At 47.5% G+C, this 26,979-nt stretch overlaps 1 protein-coding gene across 2 annotated transcripts in view; it reads right to left on the bottom strand.

Moving 5' to 3' along the window:
• Window positions 1–247: 247 nt before the first annotated feature.
• The window catches only part of crtc3 (CREB regulated transcription coactivator 3), a 32,082-nt gene continuing 5,350 nt past the window's right edge, over window positions 248–26,979 (bottom strand). The window contains exons 3-15 of one of the 2 annotated variants that reach the window (XM_070958239.1): window positions 25,177–25,305; window positions 21,463–21,524; window positions 15,381–15,443; window positions 13,221–13,324; window positions 9,010–9,048; window positions 8,831–8,916; window positions 8,516–8,565; window positions 7,454–7,674; window positions 5,915–6,150; window positions 5,331–5,486; window positions 4,702–4,785; window positions 3,648–3,867; window positions 248–2,843 (exon numbers count right to left, since the gene is read on the bottom strand). In XM_070958239.1, coding sequence (XP_070814340.1) covers window positions 2,638–2,843; window positions 3,648–3,867; window positions 4,702–4,785; window positions 5,331–5,486; window positions 5,915–6,150; window positions 7,454–7,674; window positions 8,516–8,565; window positions 8,831–8,916; window positions 9,010–9,048; window positions 13,221–13,324; window positions 15,381–15,443; window positions 21,463–21,524; window positions 25,177–25,305 — 1,656 coding nt within the window. In that variant the 3' untranslated portion in view covers window positions 248–2,637. The remainder of the gene's footprint in view (window positions 2,844–3,647; window positions 3,868–4,701; window positions 4,786–5,330; window positions 5,487–5,914; window positions 6,151–7,453; window positions 7,675–8,515; window positions 8,566–8,830; window positions 8,917–9,009; window positions 9,049–13,220; window positions 13,325–15,380; window positions 15,444–21,462; window positions 21,525–25,176; window positions 25,306–26,979) is intronic. The other variant, XM_070958250.1, reaches the window with a different exon arrangement.

The following is a 26,979-nucleotide window of genomic DNA, read 5'->3' as shown; positions in this document are numbered from 1 at the left end:
CAAACAGCACAAAGATGTTATTTGTAGTGATTTGCTCATCTGAACTTCACCACACTGCTGCCATCTACTGGCAGGAACAACAACTACACCCTGTGACATTTAAAGCACCCGGGGGGGCCGCTGGCTCACCTGGTGGGCCCCTCCTCCTCCTCTTCCGCAGCCCACCCGAGGCCCTCTGCTGCATGTCGACCTTCAGCTGTACAATCCAACAACAAGGCCAAAAAACAAGCTTTAGAAAGACGAGCGAGCCGCAGGACTGAATACACAGTATAGAGTTTTATTGTTTATATTAAATCAGAAAGATAAGCACTATAACATACGTTACAAACCAAGAACATTTTATATCTCAAGGAAAACAAACTCAAATGACATTACAAAAAAAAAAGTAGTAACACTAGTGGACAAAAACATTCTTTAAATAACAGAACTGTACATTTTAATATGCAACTAAAAAAGTAAGACACACTCAAAAAAAACCCCTAAGAGACAGATGAAAGTGACAGAAGAGAAGGGCAGTGAGGACCACACAGAGCTAAAGCTAAAGGGAGGCGATCACTCGCTCATACAGGGGACTGCTGGAATATGAGAAGTCAAAATACGTCAAAGTAAGGCAGCAGAAGGCAGCGTTTGGACAGCAGCAGACAGGCGGGGACAGACAAAGACAAAGTGGCTCCATCACTCACCCACAGGTCACGAGAGAGCAGGAAAAACTGGCTAATAGAAACTCTCAGAAACAACCCCATGATAACCGACAGCCCTCTTCATTTCCTATTTGACAAGTAGTCACACTCAGTGTCTGTCCAACGCTCTGGACCGGCGGTGAGACGTCTTCAGACTGAAGGGTCGAGATGAACGCAGAGACACGCTTCAACCTTCTCTGCTCAGTCAGTCAACACACACTGTGGACACTGGACTCATGTAATATTGTGGTTTCTCCGATATTTGATCCCCCACGACGTCGCGGACGTGAAATCAGGCCGCGAGCCGCGTCGCGCTGCATAATGTCCAAGCTGCGCCTGCTCAACAGGCTTCACTTCACCCCAATATTTGCATAGCTGAAGGCGCAGAGTGAGACGTTTGCTCCGAATCCTTTTCAGAGGCAATATGAAAAATAGCTCTTTGACTTATTAAAACAGACACTGGGGGGCACTCAATGCCCTACATGAGCGAGCCGTTACATAATCACCTGTAAATACGAGCTCTCCACACAAGACTAGAAAATCAAATTTCATCACTTTTCTCACATCATATCAAAATGTAACACCTGTTGCTGGTGTTGTAAAGTGTGTGTGTGCAGTGACGACACACACACTGAGCCACATAAAATCTCACTTTTCTTAATCGTGGCGGCTTCGCTGAATGTCTTTGGGTCATCAGGAAAAAAATAACACACGACAAAAACATGAGTCTACACACTGTGAACCAATTAGTGCAAAAGAGATTAAGTGCAATGTTACATGATGTCCGATGTCCACGTGATTACAGCCTGCTCTCTGAATCACTGCGACGGTTCAGCCACAGGGTGGGGGGGCGGGGGTCACTGTACTGCCATAACACGAGGACAGAAAGCCGGATGCGAAGAGTTATTGGGGACATAATCGATCCACAGTAGCACAGCGCATGCCCTTATTCACAAGATTAAAGTCAAAACAAGCGCCATTACAGGTCGTACAAAACGTCAAATAAAACATATGCGATGCATGTAGGTACAGACGTCTCTCAACAACTGGAAAACGTGTCAAACGGTCCTTTTAAAAACGGTTTTCGATGGTGTCCCAGTGCCGTCAGAGGAAGTCACAGCCGAGTCATCTGTGAGCGGGGGGGGGGGTGGGGGGGGGGGTGGGATCCATCCCGACGACGAGGAAAAATAAAGCATTTATTCAACACGTCTTTGCATTTCAGTCCTCGTTAAAACCTGTTCTTTGAAGTAGTACTTACTGAATAAAATCTCTTTGTGGTTGTAAACAGTTTGCCCTTTTTGTCTCTGTTTGAAATACATTCTGATCAGACTGAAGGAGGCTCATGTATGTGCTGTGTGTGTTCATATTCACAGATCTGCGACACCACGCGCCAACTGAAGCTCTGATCCCTCCAGTCTTCACTTCAGGGGGACTGTGGTGGAGCCTGACCGGGTCCCACACGCTCCACCGCTGACAGCGAGCTGACTGAGGAAGAGGAGCGCGGTGTGTGTCGGCATTTCTGCTGCTCATCAGCATGCATGCGGATGGGGTTGCTATGGTGTGTAACCATGGCGATAAGGTTGCCATGGCTTCGGGGGGGCTGTCAGCTGCCGATGAGGGAAAGAAGCGGGGCGGGAGCTGGAGGAGGTGCAGACTGCATCCAGTCCTACACCCGAAACTGCATCGATCCAGCTCATCGTAACTAATGCGAGGAGCTCGAGCGTGTGTGTGTGTGCGTGTGTGTGTGTGCGACTGCATGAAGCGTGTGTAAACAGAGTTTGTTCTCCTCTTTGAAAGGTGTGTGTGCATGACCGTGCTCATGTCTTTCACATTGAATGAATCTCAGTGGCAGTGGACGCATGCGCAGTGGCCCACAGAGAAAGACTGCATGCATGTTCACATCTGCAAATCCACATGCGCGCGCCATCCTTCTCCAACGCCGCGACGCTCTCCGAGCTCAGAGTCTGTCGCTGCGGAACGTGTCCTCCACCGACGGGTCCGGCAGCACCATGTCGGGATCGCTGAGCATGCTCAGACCGTCCAGGCTGAGGGGCTCGATGCGCAGCTCGTCCTCCAACGGGAAGCCTCCCTCTGAGTCAAAGCACTCGGGCACCGTTGAGAGCGCGCTGCTGATGTCCTTTGACAGACTGGGGTTGGAGTCATCTGAGAGAGAGAAACAGATGATGGTGGGTGAGCGTCTCCGGAAAACACCTCCTCAGCTACAGCTAACAGTGTCACCGCCCTGATCGTTAGTCCTGACGGCTCTTTTAAATTAATCTGACACGGCAAATATAAAAGGACCCAAATATCAGTGCTGGCAGCCAAAACAAAGCCGGGGCCCGAGGCGGCGCAGACACAAGTCAACAGCGTCACGGCTGTGGCTTCATTTTCTGCCTGCGAGAAAAACAAGCCGCTGCGCAGACGCTCGTGTGTGATCAGAGCCTCAGGAAAGAATCAGTGACATGAGGGCACAGTCCTGCTGAGGCCTGCACTCAGTGACACAGCGGCGTGTTAACAGGGAAACATTCGCTGCTCCTTACAGACAATTAATGCTTTCACTGCAAAGAGCTGCTGAACGTCTTCAGCGATGCAGAGGACGCGCAGGACGCTGCACTTAGCCAGTCCTCATTATCTTTAGCACATTTCCTCGTCTCACATTAGGATCATAAAGAAAATAGCCAAAGTGCTCATGACATCAAAGCTGCATTGATTGCCTGAATCTAATCAGTGGACATCATGGGGATGGAGCCACTCGTGTTAATGAACCCACAGAGAGGCTTCACGGCAGGCGGCACCTGCTGGAGGCAAAAAGACGTCAGGACTGTGCGTCTCTCAGCTTGGGGCTAAAAGTCAGTTACTGCAGCTTTAAACAGGTAAATTATTCCTCCAGGTAAAAATATTATCTGAAGCTTTCAGCCCAGATTTGTATGGTGGCCTGTGAGGGACCGACCGACCTGCTGGACTCACCGGTGAGGATGATGTTGGGCAGGCCTCCGCTGCAGTTGGAGTACAGCATGTTGGACCTCATGTGCATCGGGTCCTGCAGATTGCCATGGCTGCCACCCAGCCCTGAGAGGGCAGCCTGGGAGTAGTAGAGCAAGGAGGAGGAGGAGGAGGAGGAAGGGTCGAAGCAAGTACCCCCTGCTGTGGAGCTCATCGTGTTTTCCGACAGAGTGAACTGGTCCAACTGGCCGGCAGATGGTGGAGAGAAAATGGCAAAGGAAAGAAAATGCAGAGTCAGTGAGACGAGTCGTCCTTGTGTTCATCTTAATTCTATGGGATGTCTTCACGTGTCCTCTTATAACGTCCAGAAAACCGTGTGAACACAAATGATGACAGCGACACAGAGTCAGTGCGTGGAGATTCATGGGATTTAAATCCTGCTGACAAACAGCAGACTGAACGTCCCCTCATCACATTTCTCCTGTCAAACTCTGAACTTTCAGGGCTGAAGATGTTCTGGAAGTAAAAGATTTATGTCCCTGTAACAGGTAGAGTCTGCTTCCGGTCTCCATCACTCAGGTTTTTATGCATAATGCAATGCTCCCAACAATCCAGCTTCACTGGCTGAAATGTGACTTCACAGATAAACAGCTCATAGAAGTGTGTGTGGACTGAAGGACTGTACCGAAGCGTCTGAAGCTTCATTCATAACACTGACACTCAAACTCTGAACCGACGTCTGGATGCGTATCGCAGACGAGGCAGAGCAGACGGCTGCTGAGAGCTGGGAGGGTCTGGAGGAGCGAGCCGGGAGCAGACCGGAGCTTCTGGAGGAGTAAACACCAGGAGGACACTGGATTGTCCTCAGAGCAGGAGCCGTTTACCAGCAGGAGGAGCTCAGAGGTCACTTTAAACTTCAAGTAAGACATGATGAAGCTTCATTTGAAAACCTGAGTGAGTGTAAAGAGAGGACATTCGGTCCAGCCCTGTCTGTCTGTCCGTCTGTCTGCCCGTCTGTGTGTGTGTGTGTGTGTGTGTGTGTGTGTGTGTGTGTGTGTGTGTGTGTGTGAACCTCTACCTGATAGGGGAGGGTCTTGCTCTGTCGATTGGAGAACTGAGGCTCCATGAAGGGGTCGTTGAAGAGCGTCGCCATGTTGTTGTGCTGTCAGGGAAGAAAAGAGTCCCAAAACATCAAAGCGTAGTCAAATTTGGGAAGAACAGACAATCTGCAAGTTTTCTGTTTCATCTTATCAGCTGTTGATTGCGGGTGAGTAGACAGGCTTTGGGCTTTAGTCGTGGTCAGGTGATAAATGCAGCATGCGATCAGGAGACGAACAGTCACACACTGAACAGACTCGGTCCATCGTGGTCTGATCAGTTCAGACTATCAGAACTCAAAGTAAGACCAAGAACTCAGACCCGACTGGATGAGCTGAACTTGATCGCAGCGTCTCCCGTTTGCAGAACATTTTAATCTGTTGGCCCGTTCAGCAAGAATGTGATCAACTCAGCTTGTCTTGACTTAAAATTGAATCCACTGTCCAACACTAATTTCTGCCCTTCAGGGAGACAAAAACAAGTTCTGCATGTCAAACAGTGCACACTCACAGAGCACCACCACCCCTGGTGATTAGACATGACGTGTTTATGTTGAGTGTGTTATGATGTGAGGAGTGTGTGCCGACAGACGCTGCTCATGGCACTCACTTGGCTCGTGCTGAAGTCCACCGGGATGTTCTGAAGGGGGGAGACGGGCTGCTGCTGGCGCTGTCGGCTCTGGTCCACTGCATGCTGGGATTGTTGGTAGAGCGGATAGGGCGGAGGCGGCTCCCTTGGCATGTTGCTGGTATCCAAAGCAACTCCCTACACAGAGCAGAGGAAGCCAGCAGGAGTCACTACAGGCCGACGACAAGTTCAATAAAGAGCTGGGACCTAAAAGTTGATTTATTTGGATCTTTGTGTCATTACTCAGCTACACTTTCCCATCACAGCTGGAGAAAAAACAACTGCTCCACTGTGTTTTTTATGCAATGGCAGAAATTCTTTCTTAGAGGTCAGACTTTACATCAGTGCACATTTCTGATTGCCACAAATGTTTGTTAGTTCTCGTGTTTCTGACAGCACCGGTTCTTAGTTTGCAACCTGCAGTGACACTGGAGATGTCAGGACCCCGAATCAACAAGAGCTTTATTTCTGTGGGTCTGCACAAACAGACAAAATCACTCATGGTTCTCACACTATTCAGTTTCATAGACAGATGAAAGTAAAGCCTCAGAGTGAGGTGTGTGTACCTGTGTGATGGGGGACAGTGAGGGGGACATGGTGGGAGACAGCTGCTTGGTCAGACCCCTGCGCTGCTCGCTGCCAGGAGACAGAGTGAGGGGGCTGATGGGAGTGGGCCGTCGGCGGGGGGAGTTGTTGGACAGACGCAGGGACGAGTTGATGGAGGGATTGCTGAGCGACGACTGCAGCTGGCAGTTGTTGAGGGACGCCTGGATTGAGGGGTTGCTCAGAGACGAGGACAGACCTGCGGGGACAGTAAAGACGGATCGATGAGGCGGCTGTGAGTCCACAGCAGATATGAGCCCTCACGAACAGAACATGTGGAAGTTATGATGTCGCATGTACTCGATTTTCCAGCACGCTCTCCAATCCTCCACCCAAAACACTGGACTTTATTGTGTGACTGGGGACGGAGAGAAAGATGGAGGGCAGAGGAAGGGAAAACGAGAAGACAGAGGGGAAAGAAAAGGGCTGATTGTTGTGAGCAAAGCGGGGTCAGAGTTCCTCTGTCACTTTGGTGCTCAGCCAAGCTGAACTGTGTCCGACCACGCAGACGCTCACAGAGCACAGAGGGACAGACGGAGACAGAGGGACGGAGGGTGCGATCAGATCGCAGCGAGGAAGCCGGAGACAGAGACATCATTCAGTGAGTTATCCATAAAGTACGGCCGGCTGGCAGAGGAGACACCTGGAGCCTGTTCAAAGCACCGGAGCTGTGCTTCCCGCCGTGCGGTCCAAAGCTGAAACAGACCTTATTGTCATTAAACCTACGACGACCAGAATCCAGCAGATGACGACTCATCTCCTCCGGCTCACACACTCTTCATCCTGACAGTTGTTGACCAAATGAGTAAATTCAGATAATAAACTGACGGCAGGTCCACTCTGATCAGAGGTGACATGACGCTGTGTGTGTTGTGTTCAAACACAGAACGACAATCCAGCTCTACATTCAGCTCTGAGGCCATTTAAAAAGCTTTTTTAACACAGAGGACTTTTAGCTTTGTCAGTCTACAGAACTTGACATTTCTGAAATAATTATTTGAGATTTGTCTGTGTTTTAATGATGGTTCCTCCTCCTGTATGATGCTAACAGCCCCAGCTCTGTTTGTGTGGATTTAACATATTTAAACTGAGCTTCAGGAGAAGAAAATGCATCAACTCTATCAGGAGACAACCTGATTCTTTAGTCACAAACTCAGCGCGACTGAACAGACTCGTCCATCGAGGTCTGATCAGCTCTGACTACCAAAGTTCAGGTACTGGGAATTAAAAGTAGGACCAAGAACTCAGAACTGACTGGAAGAGTTGAAATATCAAAGCTTATTTGTCCATCCTCAGCTGGACGTGGAGGAGGGGCTCCTTCCCACGAGGCCTTAAAATACATGGTGAGGGTCTTAAGAGTGTTCACAGACACATTTCTGATCCAAAACTGATGTCAATCTTTTCCTGCTTTCCTTCGTTCTTGTGAAAAATAAAAAGAGGTCGCATGCAGATACTCCTTTGTTTTACACACACACAGAGACCGTACACACACACATACACACCCTGTGAGTTGCTGATGCCGAGGTGCATCATGGCAGCCGGCAGGTTTCCGGTGCTGCTGCCCCCGCTGAGGTTGGGGTACCCTCCGTTGTCCTCAGGGTCCAGTGGGGTGGACAGCGGCGAGGGGAAGTGCAGGTTGCTGAGGTCGGGCAGGGAGCCGCCGGTATTCAACAAGCCCTGGTAGTGGGACAGACCCGGGTTCTGCTCCGGAGACGGGAATATACTGCAGAGAAGGAGAATAAAAGCTAATAAAGGCAGGGACAGAAGTGATGCTCGGGGTGCGTTTGAATGAATGTAAACATAATTAAAGGTAGGATCATTAAATGTTGTCTTGTCACATTGACAAGACATTTCTCTGACTCCCATCCACTCTTCCCTTTTCCCACCCACTCTCCATTTCCTCTATTATTTCTCTAATTTCCATCTATGCTCATATGCTGCATCAACAACAGCAACAGTGACTCACTGCTGTCTGTCCCCACACAGCAACACGCAGACAAAACGGCCCAACATAAAGCACTGAGCCAACGCTCGCCTCCACGAACGCACAGGACGAGTGTCGCTCTGCTGCTGCTCGCAAATGCTCGGTCTTTATTTATGTTTGCTGTTTACTTCTACATCAGACAAGAGGACGTCTCTTTAAGAGTTTTAAATCTGTTAATCATCCGTCTGTGACAATATGAACTCCATGTGATGTCAAAGGGAAACTGCTGCTGAAGCTAATGAAGTGCAAACAGTAAAAGCAGAGACATCCGTCTGCTTCTAAATCATGACATGACACCGGAGGTCGTTCGCAGTGGGAAAATAATAGTCTGAGCAAACTGTTGTGAAACAACGCCCGAGGAATCTGATTGTAATGACTCTGTTCCTCTTATTTCAAACGTGTCAGACGTGTAAAGAGGAACACAGACATCCTGTTTGACGAGGTGGGAATGTGTGGTATTTCATTTCTAGGATTCCACTGTTGCTGCTGCTGACCAGCTGCTGCCTGTGTGGCGTTCAAATGCTTTGTCCAACGACACAATAACACATGCTGGACCCTGCGTCTCTGCAACCACACTTACTTGATTCCAGGCACTTCACATGATTTAGGCCTTGATGCCAGAGACTGGACCTGAAACAGAAACACAAAGAACCAGATGAGAACACTGTGAAATGAACAGAACTCGTCAGCAGCCAGCCATGACTCAATGAATGCATGTCTGAGTTGGAGGCGCTGACAGAGAAACTGTCTTGGATGTGTGTTGTCATGTCAGGCCTGATTCCTGCAGCGAGTTACACGCATGATAATCTGCTTCCACGTGGAGTTGCCACACAAACAGCACAGGAAGCATCACCCCGGCACTGATGTCAAAGCGATAAGTGAGCAGCAGCCTCACCTTCTTGGCCTCCCACAGCTGCTTGGGGAGGGGCTTACTGACACCTATTAGGCTCTCCTCATTGGGCAGGGAGGGGAAGGAGAAGACTGCAGAGAAGAAACAGCGCTTTGGTGAAACGTGTTCTCCAGACAAACTCGTCCAAATCATCCCTCCGCCATGAAAAGCAAAGCGCAACTCACCATTTCCAGAGCCGTCCACCTCTGCCTCATTGACACTAGCTGCATGGCAGGAACAAACAAAGAAAAAGAAAAGGACGGGGGGAGGGGTGACGGATGGAGAAATAAAGAAAGACATAAAAAGAAAAACAGAGCAACATTAGAGGATATTGAACATTAAGCAGCTGCTTGAGTTATCCCGGCTTGTCTGGCACAGTGATCAGTCCCTGACAGGAACAGGCCCTTTGCAATTACTGCACAGGATCATAAACACAACAGCTGGGCATCTGGCATCGTGTTATTAGTCACACAGACGAGGAGGGGGAGGAGGACGTTGGGTGGTGGGCTCACGGACTGATGAGGAATAGAGTGCCATTGTTTTTCTCGTGCCATAAAGAGCCTCTTTCTGTTCCTTCTTGCTGGAGAGCCGATGCCAGATACACATGCCTTCGTCTCCTTTTAACTTGGCCTATTCCGTGTCTGACGCTCGTGTTCAGCAACAACACTTCCAGCTCGCTCTGTTCCTTATTAGGAAAGCGTCTTTTGTTTCCCTTGATGTCTCCTTCAGGTCTCCTCATCGCTCAGACTTCTCTTCCTTTAGCCTTTGAACCGCCGCCCGCCCGCCCGTCCCTCGTCCCTCCATGCTCTCAGTGTCTCTGAGGCCCATTCATTTGGCGAGGCAGCTTCTCGGCTGCTGGAACAGACGGGACAATGAGGCAATACAACAGTCTGGCGTCGTCACATTTCCCCTTCAGAGGTGTCTAGTTGCTGATTCTCGCAGAGGCACAACTGGGACGGAAACAGGACAACTGGGATGGAAAATGGCTGGCTTGTGTCCCTGGCTGGCTCACTTACACCATGCAATGCACTCAATGCTGTAAACGCTCTGGATTCAGACACAAAATCTCAGAGTCTATTTCGACAGCAGAGCAGCAATCAGAGGCCTTTGAGCTGCACAGGTAACATCAGCTTTCTCCTGACCGACGCTGCTCCTTTTCCACTGACAACAACCAGCAGAAGAGAGATCAGACCAAAGAGACTGCAGCTGAACTCATCGGCTGAAGTGCTTCCACTTCGGCGCTGTGACTCAGAGCTGTAATTCCTGGTTAGATGCTTCTTTAATCAGCCAGGGCTTAACACCACTCAAAACCCAATGAAACCTTTAGAGGTGTCAACGAGGCCCCGGGGCTTCACAGCTCCCTGCACTCAGCAGCGAGGCGATGAGGCTGCGCTGCTCCGTCCTAACAGTTTGGTGTCAAAGCCTCTTTCAGAGGACGGGACCTGGAGCCTGTGAGCTGTGTGTAGTCTGTGCTGGTGGACTAAATACAGCGGCCCATGAGGAAGCCTGCGCTGCATATACTGCTGCGCAGGCAGCTCAGTGCACCGCCGGGGTATCTAACCATCTTCTTACGTACACAATTTTACTAGAAAGACTTGATGGTGGGTCTGCTGAGAGCTCTGAAGGAGGCTCTGCACACGAGCAGAGAGCGATTAATCGTTAAGAAGCAAAAATCCACTCATTCCTGCTTCTTACGTTGGAACATTTACTGGTTTTCTTTGATCGGTAACACAATATATTTGGGTTTTGCACTGCTGGTTGGACAAAACGAGACATTTTGAAACATCACCGTGGGCTCTGGGAACATGTAATGGGCTTTTTATTATTATTATTTTTTGCTATTTGCTGACATTTGTTGGAGTCAAATGATTAAAGAAGAAAAAAAAAGCGAGATTACACGATAATGAAAATCATTGTTACTTGCAGCCCAGTTTAAGAGTTTCATGGGATGTGCTTATAACAAACAGGGAGCAATCATAAACATGAAATACCTTTAATCAGCTCTTTTGTAATCAACATACACCCACAGGCCAAGGTTTCCAACTGGGTCTAAGGTGAGCCATTTAAAGCGCGACACACTGTGGTTCACATATCTGCATCGGCTTGATTCTGTTTGTATGTGAAACTCAAAGTTGGCCAAGATCTTAAGGCAATATCCTGTTTAACCGTGTTGGCTAAACACTGTGTGCAGTGATGCACCAGAGGAGCACTTCTCTCATCCAGTCCACACTTCATCAGCACTGACTTCAACCCATCAGAAACACGCTGGACGCTCGAAACGGAAACAGCTACGGAGAGACACAACGAAAAGGATGAAGAGTGTGAAGACAGAGAGGGAGGAAGATGGATTCTCTGAGCTGGAGTTAGATCTTCATCTTTGGATCTCTTAAAAACATTTTCGAGCAACAGTGGCCTGATGGGGATTTGTGTGACTGAACCCGGAGTGGTTTACGAGACTGAAAGGCAGTTGGCTGTATGGACTGTGTTCCCTGTTAATAAATGACCAGAGGAATAGAAACACAAACACCATAAACTAGCATGATTACTACGACATGGGCCCAGTCCAGCAGCGGCCTGCGTGCTGCCTGTGGCTGAGAGGGCATCTGGTTTAACAACACGTCAGCTCTGCCAGCACTGACCCCACTTCTGCTCCCACCTGAGCTTCAACGCGCCGCACGAGCGTTAGCCGCCATGTCTCCATACACAAGTGGACCTTAATTAGTCTCCGTAGGCGGCGTCCTGCCCTCCTTGGTGGTACGCATGTCACACGGAATAATCCACCGGCTTTCCATCTGCTAATAGATCCTGCCAGCTCTGCTCCGCGTGGTCGTTCACGCTCGCTCCAATAAACAACGCAGGGTGCTTCACCCAAAGCATATATACCCACATGTATTTTAAAGTATACACAGTTCAAATAAAGAGAGACTGCAGAGCTGGCACAGGCATGTAATGATTAAAAAGGCATTAAACATTTGATAAGATGGTCGATGCCTCAGTGAATGACTAACGAAAATCGGTAAAGCGAGACCTTTTTCACAACGACACCGAGGAATTGAGAGGGAGCAGCTCTGTTAACAGGCAGCGATAAAAAGGAGCGTTAAGCTTTTACAGGAAACAGCTGACGCACGTCTCACTGTTATTGTGTCAGGGCAAAAATGATCTGGTGCTCTCAGGACTGTACATGGTTTAGAACAAGATTCAACAAGACATGTTTTTAGAGATAGAAACACACTCAACAACAACACAACAATTATTTTTTGTCTCAGTAGGATTTTCCACAAAATAGCTTGTGATCCTTTAAAATCCTTAAATAAGGCAAATATTGTCCACTCCAGGGATGCACCAGCATGCACTGCTGGGGCACATCGTTAACAAGCTCCCACTGTCCTGATGCATGTCTGCGATTAACGGCGGTGAAAGCAGACGCGTGCCTGCACGCCGCTCGATGAGCGATTACGCTCTTTTCTAATCACACAGAGCTGATCGTTAAAATATCCTCCTGAATTTAGACCGTGAAGTTTTTGTGTGTGTGTGTGTGTGTGTGTGTGTGTGTCTGTCTGCTCATCTCAGTTTACACAAAACCGACAAACAGTGCAATAATCAATTCAAAAAGTGATCACAAGCAGCAGTCACGCTATTTCTCCGCCATTGATCAGAGGTGTTGTTTTTCGCCTGACTCACCTTCAGATTCACAGCCGGTCTCAGAAAGAACAAGAGGAAGCCTCGACGGTGGAGCTGGAGTAACTATTAGGTCGGACTTTGAATGTTATGACCAACAGAGCTTAAGACCGGACGTAAGCTCTGTTAGTGCACCTGGTCCCAGATGTTTAACTGCTGGACACGAGATGTGAGGTCACACCTGAGGCACGCCTCTAAGTCCTCGAGTGTCAAACTCTGCACCCAGCACAGTGAGGCTCAAACACCAAAGTGGAGAAGCAGTAAGAGAAACACACTCATGAGTAGAGGGGACTTTAAATTTGAGTCTTCCACCAGGCTTCTGTGAGCTTGTCGAGATGGAGGTCTGACAATGAAATGAGGAGACGGACGGCCACAGAGTGACTTAAATAACCAGTCTGAATACAGAAAACATTTCCTAGAGTAAGACGGTGGGGTGATGGGATTACACTCTTTATGAGAACACACTCCAACAGATCAGTGCAAACTGTGCAGCTTTAACAGAGAAAGTGAAACTAAACAGATGTTTAGTGTAAAAAGACAAACTGGGTCAAACGACGGCGCCGAGCATCGAGCCTCGTAAACGGAGCTAAGGACACATGAATGGACGACAAAAACCATAAACAGTCAAGCAGACACACAAATAAGGAAACTGCTCTCTTTAGAGTTGAGTATATTGTGTTAGTGTGTGTGTGCGTGCACACGCGTGGGTTACTCTCACCATTACGCTGGGGGGGACCTCGACCCATCTGCTGGTTCATGCCAAAGGGGTCCTGAGGGTTCGGGTTCATGGCGCTCGTATGGAGAGCAGAGTCTGAGTTGGTTCTGTGTAGGAGGAAGAGGAGGAGGAGGAAGAGGAAAATTATGCAAAGTGTTCCAGCACCTTGGACAGAGGCAGAGGATTTCTCAGGGCCGTAAGGTCAGTGAGTCACTGCTCGCTGCTCTGCCTCCACACAAGCTGCATTCATCTCAGAGCTCACGCTGACCTCACGCATAAACATCCTCACAGCGCCGAGCTAAATGTTTACGAGTCTGTGAGGAAAACTCACTCTGACTCAGCCACGGAATAAAGATCACCTTAAAGCGCTCCAGAGCACTTACGACTGCTGTTGTCCCTAATTACACTCATACAGAAAATATAGGGAGCGTGATAAGTGTGCAATATTTCTAAGACTTCACGCAGCGAAGATCAAGCATCATCCTTCACAGCTTCAGCTTCGTTTTCTGATCTGACCTGACGGGGACGTCTGCTTTATAGCCTGTCTTCTTGGTTGAATATATCTAATATGAACTGTAAATTGACACACTTAGACATGTTTACATTTGTACCAAGGCTCTCTCTCTCACACACACACACACACACACACACACACACACACACACACACACACACACACACACACACACACACACACACACACACACACACACACACACACACACACACACACACACACACACACACACACACACACACACACACACACACACAGCTGCTTCGGCTGCCATGTTTACTAAAGCAGTATTTTAAATTCAAAACATGGCGAGCAACGCGCCGTCTAAGGAGCTGTTCTAGTGATGGAAAGCACGTTGAACATAATGGAATAAATTTTCCATGTTTTACATTAAACAGGAAGGTCACAATGAGGCCACCACTTCATCATTACGATACACACAACTAGAACAATCTGAGTTTTTACGGCCTCAACAAGTCTCCCAAAGTGTTTCTTTGGCATCTTAAAGATCCATCATTTCCATGTTTGTGCATTAAATATGATCTGCTTCACCTGGTTTAACACATGATGAGAGCAGGATATCGACCTTTAAAGATGCTGGCTTTCAAAAACTGTAAAGCGCCGAATGTGGGCCTTGAACGCCTCGTCTCATTTACTTTCTCTTAAAGTGTTTATACAGTCATACAGCTGCTTGTGTTCAGGTATTAATAGGAATAATTGAGATTTCTCACAGTCAGTTTTGGCTTCTGTGCGTAAACTCTGGTATCGTATTGGCACTGAAATCATAACATTTAAAATTACACTCAGACACTCTGTATATTTAAATATACATGAAAAACGCTGGTTTAACGTGCAGTCAGATGATGCACTGAAGGCACCTCTCTGCAGCTGGACAGTGGCTGCACACAGCGGCTGACAAACGAAAGCCAGCTGGCTCGTGGATGCACTGATGTCTACCCACATCCACTCTTATGCAAAGCTAGAACAAACATGTCTCAGAGCTCCGCTGTGCTGAAGCCAGAGAGGTCACATTTATATTCTTTTTCTCATTCAACTCTTGGTAAGACAGCAAATAAGCACATTTCCTGAAATACAGAAAGAAAGAAAGATTTCTGAAAGCGAAGCAAGTTTTGGGGTGTAGTCTGAACTCCTCCCTGTGTCGGTCGTAGTGCGAGCGTGCTCTCAACGAGATCAATCACAAAAACAATACAAATACAACATTTGGAGAAGAACGTGAAAAGGCTGAAAGGAAGAAAATGTTAATAAGGAGCCTTGATGTTAGACTGCGAAGGAGCCGTGAGTCCTGAAGCTGGTTAGAAAGACATCGACTACCGAGCAATGTCTGAGAAATTCCACACTGGACAGATGAAGGAAAAAAAAGAATAAATCAACTATAAACAGTCAGTAGCTGAGATTTTTGTGGCCCTCAATCTCAGTGCTTCAAAGGAAGAAAGGAGGATTATGGGATGTTACAAATCAGGCAGAGATTTACAAAGGCTGGAAAGCAGGACGCGATGCAGGCGGGAGATTGCAAAAAGACAAAGGACAGAGTTGTTGGCCGCTGTGTGAGTGAGGGATAAAGCGTTTAAGACAGACTGAATGAAGGACAGGCATACAGAGAGAGGGGGAGGGGGGTCAAGGGTCACCTGTTGAGTTGTGATATTAATCTAAACCCAGGCCGTTTTTCCTCAGTCCATGGCTGCTGTTCCCTTCAAGGAGAGACAGAGGAAAAGAAGGACAGACAAATTTACTGGGTGAAAGCAGAGACCCCCTGGTCCTGCCTGATAGGTGGTGAAGAAGAGGAAACACCTTTGTAAAAAAAAAAAAAAAAAAAATCTGATGAGTCTGTGTTGGTGCATGAGCGGAAGGAAGAAAGACCCTGGAAGATACTCAAATACAGCACAATACCATCGGAAAGACAGAGTAAATTAAGAGCAGAGCGAAGACAGACGAGACAGAAAAACGAAGACAAACAAAGATGAGCGCTAACGAGAAGGAGGACCGCGAGCCAGGTTTCTAAACCTGCAGCTGAGAGCAGTTTCAAGCTCCCGAAACGAGCGTGGAGAGAGACGCGGTGCAGCGGGAGCAGCTCTCTGCGGAGCGACCGGCCGGAGACAGAAGCAGCGTAAACAACTTGATGTGAAGGGTCATCGTCAGCGCCCGAAACGCTGGAGTGGGAACACTCGCTAAGTGCATTTTTCTGAAGCGTTCAGCAAAAAGGGGTCCTGACTCTTCCTCAGGCTCAAAGCACACAAAAGCGCACCAATCACTGCTTTTTTCAACCGGCGCGACTCGTCTTCTAACAATACAAATGGTCCACAAAAGGACGCGAATGTCCTACCCGTGTTGGGCCACCCTTCCTTTCAGCCAGATCATTTGTAGAGAATGTGGGAAGTTTTCTTGTTTTTCAGCTTCAATTGAAGAATGACATGGTGGTTCCTTCATCCAAAAACTATTATGGCTCTTAGGTTTAAAAACAAATTCAGTTTATTACAACTTGGGTTTTATTTCATAGTTCTGGTTATCAATTCTTTTGGTTAGGATAACACTGTCCTCAAAACAGTAGCTGAGATCTGGGGACACAGTGACATCTCTGGAATAAAGTCAGACGGTGAAGACACACAAGAGGTCAGATAATCAGACAGGTCGTAAAAAGGCCGACAGCTGAGTCAGATCACCCAAACCGATGATGGCAACTGAGCGCAGGTTTTCATCTCCTGAGATACTTTTGTGATGTTACTGCAGTCTCAGTAATTAACTTGGTGAGCACGAGGTTTTTATGACTGACAGGAATGCTGGGTAACAGGACCGGTTAACCAGCTGGGGGGCCCCTTTGTCCCACTCTTTGTGCATTTGAGAATGCATCGCGTCGCCTTTAATTACCCATCAGGTTCAGTTCAAGTTTGTACTTATTAATTAAGCATAAAAACACTTGAAAGAAGAATCCAGAAGCAGAATCTCCCTTTAAAGCGAGGTGTCACAGCACACATCCTTCTTCCTGTGAATGAAAAGTTGAATTCGATAAGTTGAGCAAGGCCGCAGCACTGTGTTGGTGTGGTGTGGCTGGGAGCTGATGATCACTGGTGCTTGTGGCCACACTTGCTGTTGATCAGTAGAAGTTAAACATTTTCTCCATCAGAAAAACTGCTCACACCAAAAACAAGGCTTTTAGGGAGGCTTTCAAAGTGATGATGCAACATTAAAGCCTGTAGGTCTTCAACCGTCCTGCAGGTGGCCGCCTCTCACGCAGCAGCATCCCATCATGCACTGCGACACTCGATGAGCAGTGTAAAAACAGAAGCAGACAAACTACAACACCCCCATGTGTGTCACCTCACCTGGTTTAGCCTCTGAGCTCGTCACTGTTGGGTGTAGTAGCTTATATTTATATTTAGATTCATGATGTAGGCTGTGGAATGCAGATGAGATCTGGCACTGCACCCATCCGACAACAAGCATCTGTCGGACATGTTGGTTTTGTTGTTGTTTGTTGCTGCCACCTTGGAGTCTCTGAGCCCCTGATTTCTAAGGGCACCGAGTTTGTGAGGTGATTTCAGGTTGGTGTTTACGAGCAGAAACACTGGCCCTCTTTATAGGAGCGCAGCCATCAAACCCCGAGATGGAGGATGAAAGCCCTCGAGAATCATCACAGCACATCTTCCAAAGAGGACATTTTAAGATCTCCCCTCTGGAGGGCCTTTCTACAGAGCAATCTGCAGGGAGCCTGGTCTGAGATTTCATCCCGAGAGAGGCTGGTACAGGAATAGCAGGCCAAAGAAGGGTGAATGGAGGAGGAGAAGGGCGTGGGACTGGATCGAGGCTCTGACCCTGAAACAGATGGTCTCTGAAGGGACGCATCCAGGGCTGGACTCAGGTCCGATGCCTGATGACCCCAGGAACCAATCCCCGAGAACGAAACCTCTTCCCATACAGTAATATTCTCTGACACGCCACATTTCCAAACAAGCACTACACTTTGAGTAAACTCCATAGGACAGATGGTGGATGTAAGAAATCATGGCCTGACTCACAACAGATGGACCAAGTTGGGAAATCACTACTTAGAGAGACAGAAAAAAAAAACAAAAAAACAGCTTCACCAAATTCAGAGAGATGATAAAATCAGTTGGCCAGACTGCTGGTCACGGAGCGGTTAAAGGCTATGTGAACAGCTCTGTTCCCCTGCATTTCTGTCATGCCGGACGATCCCTTAGCACTTGGCCCACTGCCTCCGAGTCCTGATCTAAAAGAGGCTGGGAGGCTTGGCATGTGTCATGCAGCAGTAAAAATGTAATGTGTTTCACAGCATGCATGCTTCCTGCATGTCCCCCCCCCCGTTGCCTTGTCCTCGGCCGTCAGGGTGGGCGTGAAGCAGACGGATGGCTGCTGCGTTGGTTAAAGCACTGAAACAGTTAAAGAACTCTGTGGCTCTTCTCCAGAGCTGACTGGCGCTAATGCAGTGCAGATGTGGTTGGCGTTGTAAACACTTACCGCCCCACTCTCCCCTGAGACGGTCAAGCAGGGACTCTGCCTCTCACTGCAACAACAGAAGAGCCTGAGAGCATTGCCGTGGATAGATACTAGGCTGCGGCACTGAAAGGAAATGGCTTTAACTTTTTAAATCAGTGCATTGACGACAGTGCAACACATGATGGTTTTCTTCAATGGGATTTCCCAACAGTCTGCAGGAAGACGAGCCTCCTTCATCTGACTAGACGTCAGGCCAGACTCTGATTTCCCATTTCCCCTCCAACAGCATGTTCGTTCTTTCCTTAAACACAACGCTGATTGTGAAAAAGCATGTCTTCATGCTGTTCACCCATCCTGGCCACATATACAGCTGACAGGACAAGCACTCTTGTGCAATAATGCTGTTGCAATGATATTAATCACGGTAGAATTTGTGAAATTCCCAGGAAGCAATGGAAACATCTGTCTTCAATATGACCCCGGCAAGTGGTGCAATTTTGCTCCTGGGTCCAAGAAGCTGATAAAATAATAATGCTGACATATTTTTCAATGCAAAAATGACACAGAATATGCATGACTATGTGATGGTGCAGCAACTCTGTCCAGTTCTCGAGGGGAAATCCTGGATTGTTTTTCTTCCTGAACTTGCTCTCTACAGCTGTGCTGGCTGTCAGAAAGGCGAAGTTCTTGTCTGTAAGAGCTTTCTGGTTTGATTTTCAGGAGACGAGGAACCTGCCTGCTGCACGCATCTCAAGTTAAAGCTCAATTAAGACATTTTCTCTCCCTCTACTTCTATGTAACATCCATCTTTTCCACTTTACTCTTCCACATGCTCTGTGAAAACCAGAGTCCGTAAATCAACCGAGAATCATAAAAGTCTAATTCATTCATGACATCCTGCCAGATTCCGATAGGCAAAGTTTCAGGAGGGGGGACCAGCCAGCTATTTTACATAGCAGAGCACAGTGAGCTACCAGAAATGAGAGCAAGAAGCCAGGAGCACCGATGTTTGTCTTGGATGAACCTTTAGAAAAAAGATGCGCATGAAAGATCGAGATCAAATTGTTGTGAGTTGGTCACACCCTAACTTAAATATGGTCAACACATACGGTCAAATGTTACGCTAAGTGGCTACGTGGACATGAAGCAGATGGGTTTGAGTGCTCTCCAAGCATTTGGACAGTCAGTTTAGGCCAGTACAAAGGGGAAACTTATCTCAGCCCGTGACAGTGAAGTGGGCCAAAATCCACTGCTGAGGGGGAGGTTTATCCCTGTTACACACTGTGACAACAATCTGCTGCAGGTTGGAGCAGGAGAGCAGGCTTGGCCTGCAGAGACTTGACAGAGCTGATGCCAATCACATACACAGAACGACTGGTGGGGAATGGAGGAAGAGAAGAAGCAGTCAAAGGGAGAGACGGGTGAGCAGAATACAGCAGTGATGAAGCGCGTGCCATCTCACGAGGTCACATGGAAATACTTTCATTTATGTAAGCTTTGTTTTTTAACAATCCCCAAAACGGGGAGTTTGTGATTTAACAGCTACAATTAAAAAACACCACTGCTGTGTCCACAGAGACCATGTAAGGCGATCAATGGAAAATGATTTGTCATAAACTGAGGTAGAGCATCAGTTTACAGCCTAAAACAAACAGGTTTATGCCACAGAGTGATTCACTCCATGCAGAGTATGAATGAACAGTCTGCTAGCCAAGCCTGCAAGCGTCTTCGTGTGATTATTTAACTCAAATGGAAACAGACAACTTTTCAACCCTTGTAGCGTTTCCACGGGGCACCGCTGTCGATGCTGCTGCTGCAAAGACAAGCGGATCGCTTTCTGTTTTCCTCAGAGCCCAGCAACCACCCACAACACAAGGCTCACTGCATCTGATTCCAAATGTCTGAGAGGAAATGATCAACACCATGGTGGAAACACAAGAGACGAAAGAAGCATGTTCACTGGAGAGGGAAAGTGAAATCACCGTCGTTTACTACTGCAGAGGCTGGGTCGGAAAGGAGTGAGCATTAGGAGAAGAAGTGTGACGTCATTCATTCATTTGGTCTATAATGGACACATGACAGATCATACCTGGTGGCAGACACACCTGCACAGTGAAAGTCAGGCCGGTCTAAACGCAGATGTGTGATTAGTCTACGTCCATTACACCGTGTAATTCATAATGATAAGATACAGCACAGAAGCTTTTTGTCTCGTGCCACTTTAAATGAAAATGGCCGTCACACTTCTCATACTCTAACTGAAGATCAGACCACATGATGCACAATCTTTCATTGGGGAACCGTCTGGAACAAAGTAGTGCCGCGTAAAATGAAATGTGAGAGCCTGCCTTCGGTGCTTTGTGCCACATGGCTCTCCCACAATCACGCCCACTCTGAGAGCACTGACGTCTGGCTGCTCCGTGAGGATGTTTGTCAGCCAACCTGTTTTGTGCCGTCAACAATGACGAGAGGGCGTGGGCCTTACTCGCTTCTACAGTACAGGCTGTTATAGTACGCTCAACACGGAGCCTGGCGAACGCCTGTGTCAGCGCTGTGCGAGAAGACGAGGCAGGGTGATTGGCAGCCGGCCAAGCCAGCATATAAAACACAAGTGTGGAGACGGAGCGAGAGCGAAGGGGAGCGAGCGGGGAGGAGCTCGGCTGAGCTTTTTATCACAGGGCCATAATTCACTCCCTTGTGAACGCTGAGGAAAAGCTGTCGACCAATACACTGACTGCTCTACGTGGGCACAAGCAGAGCTGGAAAAAGGGATCTTGCAGCTCACATCAAGGTCAGCTTGTGTGGCACTGTTTTCCAGCAGGTACTGCGGTTGAATTTCTGCTAAGTCGGAGACGAGCACCGCGGGGCTGTGGCTCTGTGAAAACATGACATCCCTAAACAGCAGGACAGCAGCTGTTGGGCATGACCTTTAAAGCAAAAGGCTACCTGTCAAACACCTTTAGGTAGACGCAGCCTTCCAAGGGCGAACACAGCATCCCGACACTTGAAACATTTGTGCAGAAACAATGACAGCCAATAACGCCACCCGCCACCCTCCCTCAGTTCTGACCCACTGATCGCATACATTTCTGACTTGTGTGGCTGGATGCAGAAAGACTGTAACAGGAGGTACAAAGAAGCTTGATACAGGAAACAGGCTGGCAAGAGGAAACAGTTCCTGTTGTAAAATAATCCAGTTAGAGGAAGCAGAGAAGGCAAAAACCATTCTGCCAGCAACTCAACAGACGTGCTACTCACCTTCTCCAGTTGTTGTCCAGAGGTGGGGACAGGTACACTGCTCCATATGGAGAGCTCTCTATGTGGCTTTTGGTTAAAGAAAGTATTGGCATGAACACAGAAACATCACTTTTATATTAGATACTACATGACATAAGCAGTCTACAGGGACGAGTTCTAACTGAGCTCTGAGCTTAAATGCATGAGGGAAAATCTTCGAGGATGACAGCCGAACACATTCAAAGAGAGAAAAAAGCATTTGTACTGTGAGCAATGCGGCGAAAGATGAGTGCGAACAATAGAGCTGCCTTTTTCAAACACTTAATGAACAATGACAGCATTATTTGAGTTACGACTGAATGCAGAGGCAGTTCCTGGCATTGTCTGAGGACGGGCAGGACTCCTGCAGGCGGCGTTTCGTCTCGCCGACAGTCGCTCCTCCAGCGTTTGCAAGTCGAGCTCCTCTGCTCTACAATCTGCCTCCTGTCTGCGGACTTGTTTAGAGAGGGGTGTTCAAAATGTTGACCGGTCAACAAAAACAAATTAAAGCAGAGATTTGGCGTCGCACAAGGCCGACCACTGCTCTACGCAGCATCTGTTTCGGCCTTGGACAAATTATTATCAGCAGTGAGGCAGATTTAGCGAGCGCGGAGCCCGGCTATCACTCACCACCCCTCACACAAAACATGGGATAAGCCCCTTTTCAAATATACCCACACACAACTGAGCGGAAAGGACACTGTTGTGGTTTCTCCAGACACAGAGGAGGGAAGGGAACAATCTTGTCAAACTGGTTATTTGACTGGTTCATGTGCACTCACTCCACATCTTTCAACAGCTACAATAGCGGAGTCAACCCCAAACTATCGATGGCACGCTTAGGTTGTGTGTCCAGTGTGTAGAAACTACACACACACAGACAAGCAGTGACTGTAAGACTGGGATATGACCACTTTTCCATTTTTAAAATAAGGCACTGTGACTGGATAAGAGAGCCACAAACATGTTTTCATTTTGAAGATGCTCCATGCCGCCATCATCATTTAAACCATGATGCTCTCGTCTGCAGCTGCCATTATTTTGGTGATACGCCCGATCTGGCAGTTCCATGCAACTACAAGAAAATAAAAACATGCTGTTCTGAATCATGCAATGCACATCTGCTCTGATATCAGTAGTTTTGCAAAAGTGGAGAAAAGTTAGGAGAGTGGTTACGAGGAGGGCATGTGGCTAAATATCATCCACGGTCCCAGAAAGAGACAGTTACAGTATCCTGGTTTCTACACAAATTTCCCTACAGGCATCGCTGCATCAACACAGACTCGTGCTGTTTTGGCTGGGCAGCCCTGAAGGTAGTATTTATAGTTTGGAACGGGAATAAGAAGCGTGGAATCAGATCCTCAGCTCATACACTGGCTGTGGAGTTTCAGTGGCAGGACCACTGCTGAGATAATATCAATAATCCTCATTATCCCTCAGTATCTCAAACTTGTTTCATGCAGGTCTGATCAAATGGTGGAGTCAGTTGCATGTGTTGGTGGATGGCTGCAGTAACTTCTCCATTCACAGCATGGAGCCACAGAATCCGAACAGAACGGGGAAAAAACTGTAAGCAAATACACAGAAGAAAAACAGTCTGGGTCTGGATGGAACAGGAAAGCTTAAGACCAACAGCCGTCCCTCGTGACCTACAGACCTGACCTCTCCGGGTCTTGTTTGGGCTTTGGGCTCTGAGTCAGGCTGTTTTACTACCATGACGTCTTCCCCCTTCTGTGACACACAAGCCTGCTTTACCAAAAGCACTCAATTCTCAAATAATATAAAGCCATGAAGAGAATTAAGGTCTGACTTGACTGCTCATGACTCCTCCTGCTGAGATTTCCAGCCTGACACATGAAAAGCACTTGCAGATGGACAGTTTTGTCTATTTTGGCAGCAACACCAACAATCTCTTTCACCGGTGACCTTTGCACCATGTTGACCACAGCGACTCTACGCATGCACAGTATGCACACATGTGGAACAAGCACCATCCACCAAATAGGCCAAGTGCTTCTTTTACAGAAGTGCCTCCACCCAGGTTATATACATTACAGTGTGTTCGACAGTACAACACATGCTCACAATAAACAAGGAAATTCATCTGAATTCCAGAAAGTCTCTGAAACGGTCTGTCAAAGCATGTTTAGACTCATGGTAGAATTTTTTTTCTTCCACCTCAATGTACATCTCCACTGTCTAAACATTAACCTCGTCCACATATGAAAACCATACATGACTAGTTTCGGGCATGGCGTCACACTGTCCTGACAATTTAAGAAAAACTGCTGTAGATTAGTGGAATACTTTCATGCTGCATCCATCCTAATGACCACTACGTTATTCACACATTCTGCGGTTCTCCACAGAAACACACACCGGCATGACATCACATGCTGAGACACAGGACAAACTCCCCTGCAGCTATCACACACCACCGTGACGGGTCACTGAATCATCTCCATCCCAAGGCAGGAAATAAACAGATCCGCTATCGAAAACAGTCCGAGGTGGGGGCGTACTGATGGATCAGTGGGCTAAAGTGGCGTTTCATGCAAAAACGACACGTCGGGTGTGAATGCAGATGAGGAAATTAAGTTTCTCTTTACTATGAACGGCTTCATTACAAACTATTCATAAAGAACTTTTTCTATCATCTGTGACCAGCAGCTCTGTGGATCACTGTGGGCCCAAGGACGCTGAAATCTGTGTGCGTGTGCGTGAGTTGCATTCATGCCAGTTGGCTAAAAGCGAGCACGGCAACGGGAGAAGCCTATCGCAAGAAAGTGCACATGTCCAAATCTATGCAAAAGACTTTGATTTTGTGGAAAGGTCGGTTACGAGACGAAGGACAGCAGATGAACTGTTCGCAGCAGCTGGGGACAGAGGGTGTGGCAGTGGGAGTGGCCTACAACAAAAAGGCCCATAACATCACCTCGGTTTCTTTTTCATTGGCATCTTGGCCCCACCCCCACACTTTAAGCACACCCTTTCCCAACTCCCAACCGGTTTGTCGCACTGGACCCAGCAGGTCCAACAGTATCTCCTGTCCACTGGTCCACAAAAAATGGCTAATCAAACTTAAAAAGTCTGAATTATATGATTACCAGTGATGGAATTTGTAACCAAAATAGCTGCAGGATGAGCAGAAACAAACACATTTTTCTCCTCTTTCTCAGTTCAACACTGGGAAACTCTGGGAAAATGGATTTGAAAGTGTGTAGCTGAAAGTTTAAGTACAAACACTCACTCCTCTGTTCCTCATTCTCCGTACAGTCACATTTACTACGATTCAACTCTCCTGCAGCTTCCTCATAAAAATCACATCTGCTGCTACACTTAATAGAAAACACACGCATGGATGCACAAGCTCAGTGCTGAGAATCTGCCTGTCAATGTCCATTAGGCATAAGTACAGCGCACTGTCTCTGCGTCACATTTAAATTAGCATAATGACTAATTCTGTTCCTGAGGCTACAAAACAGCTGCCTACACTGCTAAGTGTCGTCACGCTTGAAACCACAGCACAAACACAAACTGCCATTGAAACACACGCGCACACAACAACAACAACAACAACAACAACAACAACAACAACAAGGACGAAGAGCAACCACCTGGAAGCCACAACACTTCCACATCACTGATTACCCTTTGAGATCTCCTACTGTCAATGATTTAAGCTCGGAAGGATATCTGCCGTCCGTGTTTGTCGATGGGTCGGCGGTGGGGAGAGTTGATGCGGTTGCGGTCTCTGTGGACCCTCTCGACCAGCCCGTGGTGGCGGGTCCCTCGGACGGAGTCCAGCCCCGATGGAAAGCCGCCCTGAGAAAGAGACATCAGACTTAAAACACCGAAGTTTCCTGCAGGACGGCAGGAAGAGAGGAATCCCTCTGCCAAAGCGTCACATCAGTCAAACTGAAGCTGTATCTGAATGCACAAAACAAAACTAGATTTCATTTGTAATCATGCCTCAACCGTGTCAACTGAAGTCTAAAGTGTCCGTATTTTCTAGTGTGCCATTTTACTTAACTGTTTGGAAACTGGCTGTTACAGGGTGTGAGGAGAGCTAAGTTTCAAATGTTTTTCTAGGTCATGATGGCTCTCAGCTGGACCGCTGATAAACACTCCAGACACAAAGGCGCAATTAAACATACTCGTTTTACGCTGATACAACGACACACAAAGGTGCATGACCTATGCAGTCATGTGCTGTTTGGGTTTAATCGAAAAATACTTTCAACAAACATGACAGATTTAAAAGTCGCATTAATACATCAGAGCAACGAAATGAAGGTAGTCAAGACAAAATGCGCTCATATGCCAATGAAAATAAGATTTGGAATAAAACATAAAGGCAATCTAATGCATTTCAACACTTCAAAAGAGCACAGATAAGTCAGAGTTAACAGTATGCAGAGGGAAGAATTACGCACATTAAGGTCTCTGCATTGGTTTAATTTGATTAAGGCCAAAAAAAAAAGTTATCATCAAACAGAATCTAGAGGAGTTCTGCTCCCAGAGGAGACGCTGAACGGATTTCATTTCTCCTCCATGGGGGGATTGATTTCTGGCCACACTGTCGCAGTTACTGCTCTACCTCAAAGGGCCATTCTTTGGAGTAACAAGGGCACTTTCACCTGGACCCTGCGTATCCAGCGCAGCCCACTCCTCAGAGAGCTGACACAGATACTGCTGGATCGCATGCAGCGCTGCACTGCTTCAAGGAGAGCGGAGAACTACACCACTGATCTTGTATTCCATACTTTCTCCAGTCAGCACTTAATTATTTAACGCTCTCAGGAGAAGCTTGTTTGCACTTTTGAAAGTCCACTACCGCGTTTTGCTGTTTTTGCAGTCAGAACAGACCAGCGGCTCCCAAACGGCGGCGCCTTATGGATGGGCCGGGGGTGCGAAAAGCTAAAATCACACTCAATGCTGCTTGGCTAACGGCTTAACGGGCAGGTTTTGTCTGCTCGTCCGGCGTATTCACTGCGCCGTTGTGCATTCCCAGCGTCACATGTGTGATCTGGCTCTCTCATCGCGGCACACATGAAACTAAGACTAGAAGGCGCCTGCCTCTGAAGTCAGACCTGTGGGTTGTGGTCTCTCTTCCCACATCAGAGCGCGCTCCAACAGCAGCCTCACAAGTCCCATTAAAATCCCTGCAACCTTTTCTTGTTATGGTTTTTTGTCCATGTGCACCTTAAACATAAGGTGAGATACATTTTCCATATTAGCATATTTATCTCACACACATGCTGTTTATTTTAAGTTATTATTATTAAGTTATTAAGTATTTATCTGCATTGGCAGAGCAACTGTTGGCTTTTAATCCAAATGACTGAGAATGAGCCTTAATGCAACAATAATTGGATAATTAATGCAATAATGATATTACATCCAGAACTGTTAATACCATCAGTGTTCTCAAACACATGTCTGAAGAAGTTTGGGAACCACTGGACTAGTCAGCATGAGGACGGGAGGTTAATGTGA

Source organism: Chaetodon trifascialis, chromosome 1 (assembly GCF_039877785.1).
Source record: "Chaetodon trifascialis isolate fChaTrf1 chromosome 1, fChaTrf1.hap1, whole genome shotgun sequence".
Taxonomy (NCBI): domain Eukaryota; kingdom Metazoa; phylum Chordata; class Actinopteri; order Chaetodontiformes; family Chaetodontidae; genus Chaetodon; species Chaetodon trifascialis.
The sequence above is the reverse complement of the archived record's forward strand: the minus strand, read 5'-3'. Positions and strand labels throughout refer to the sequence as shown.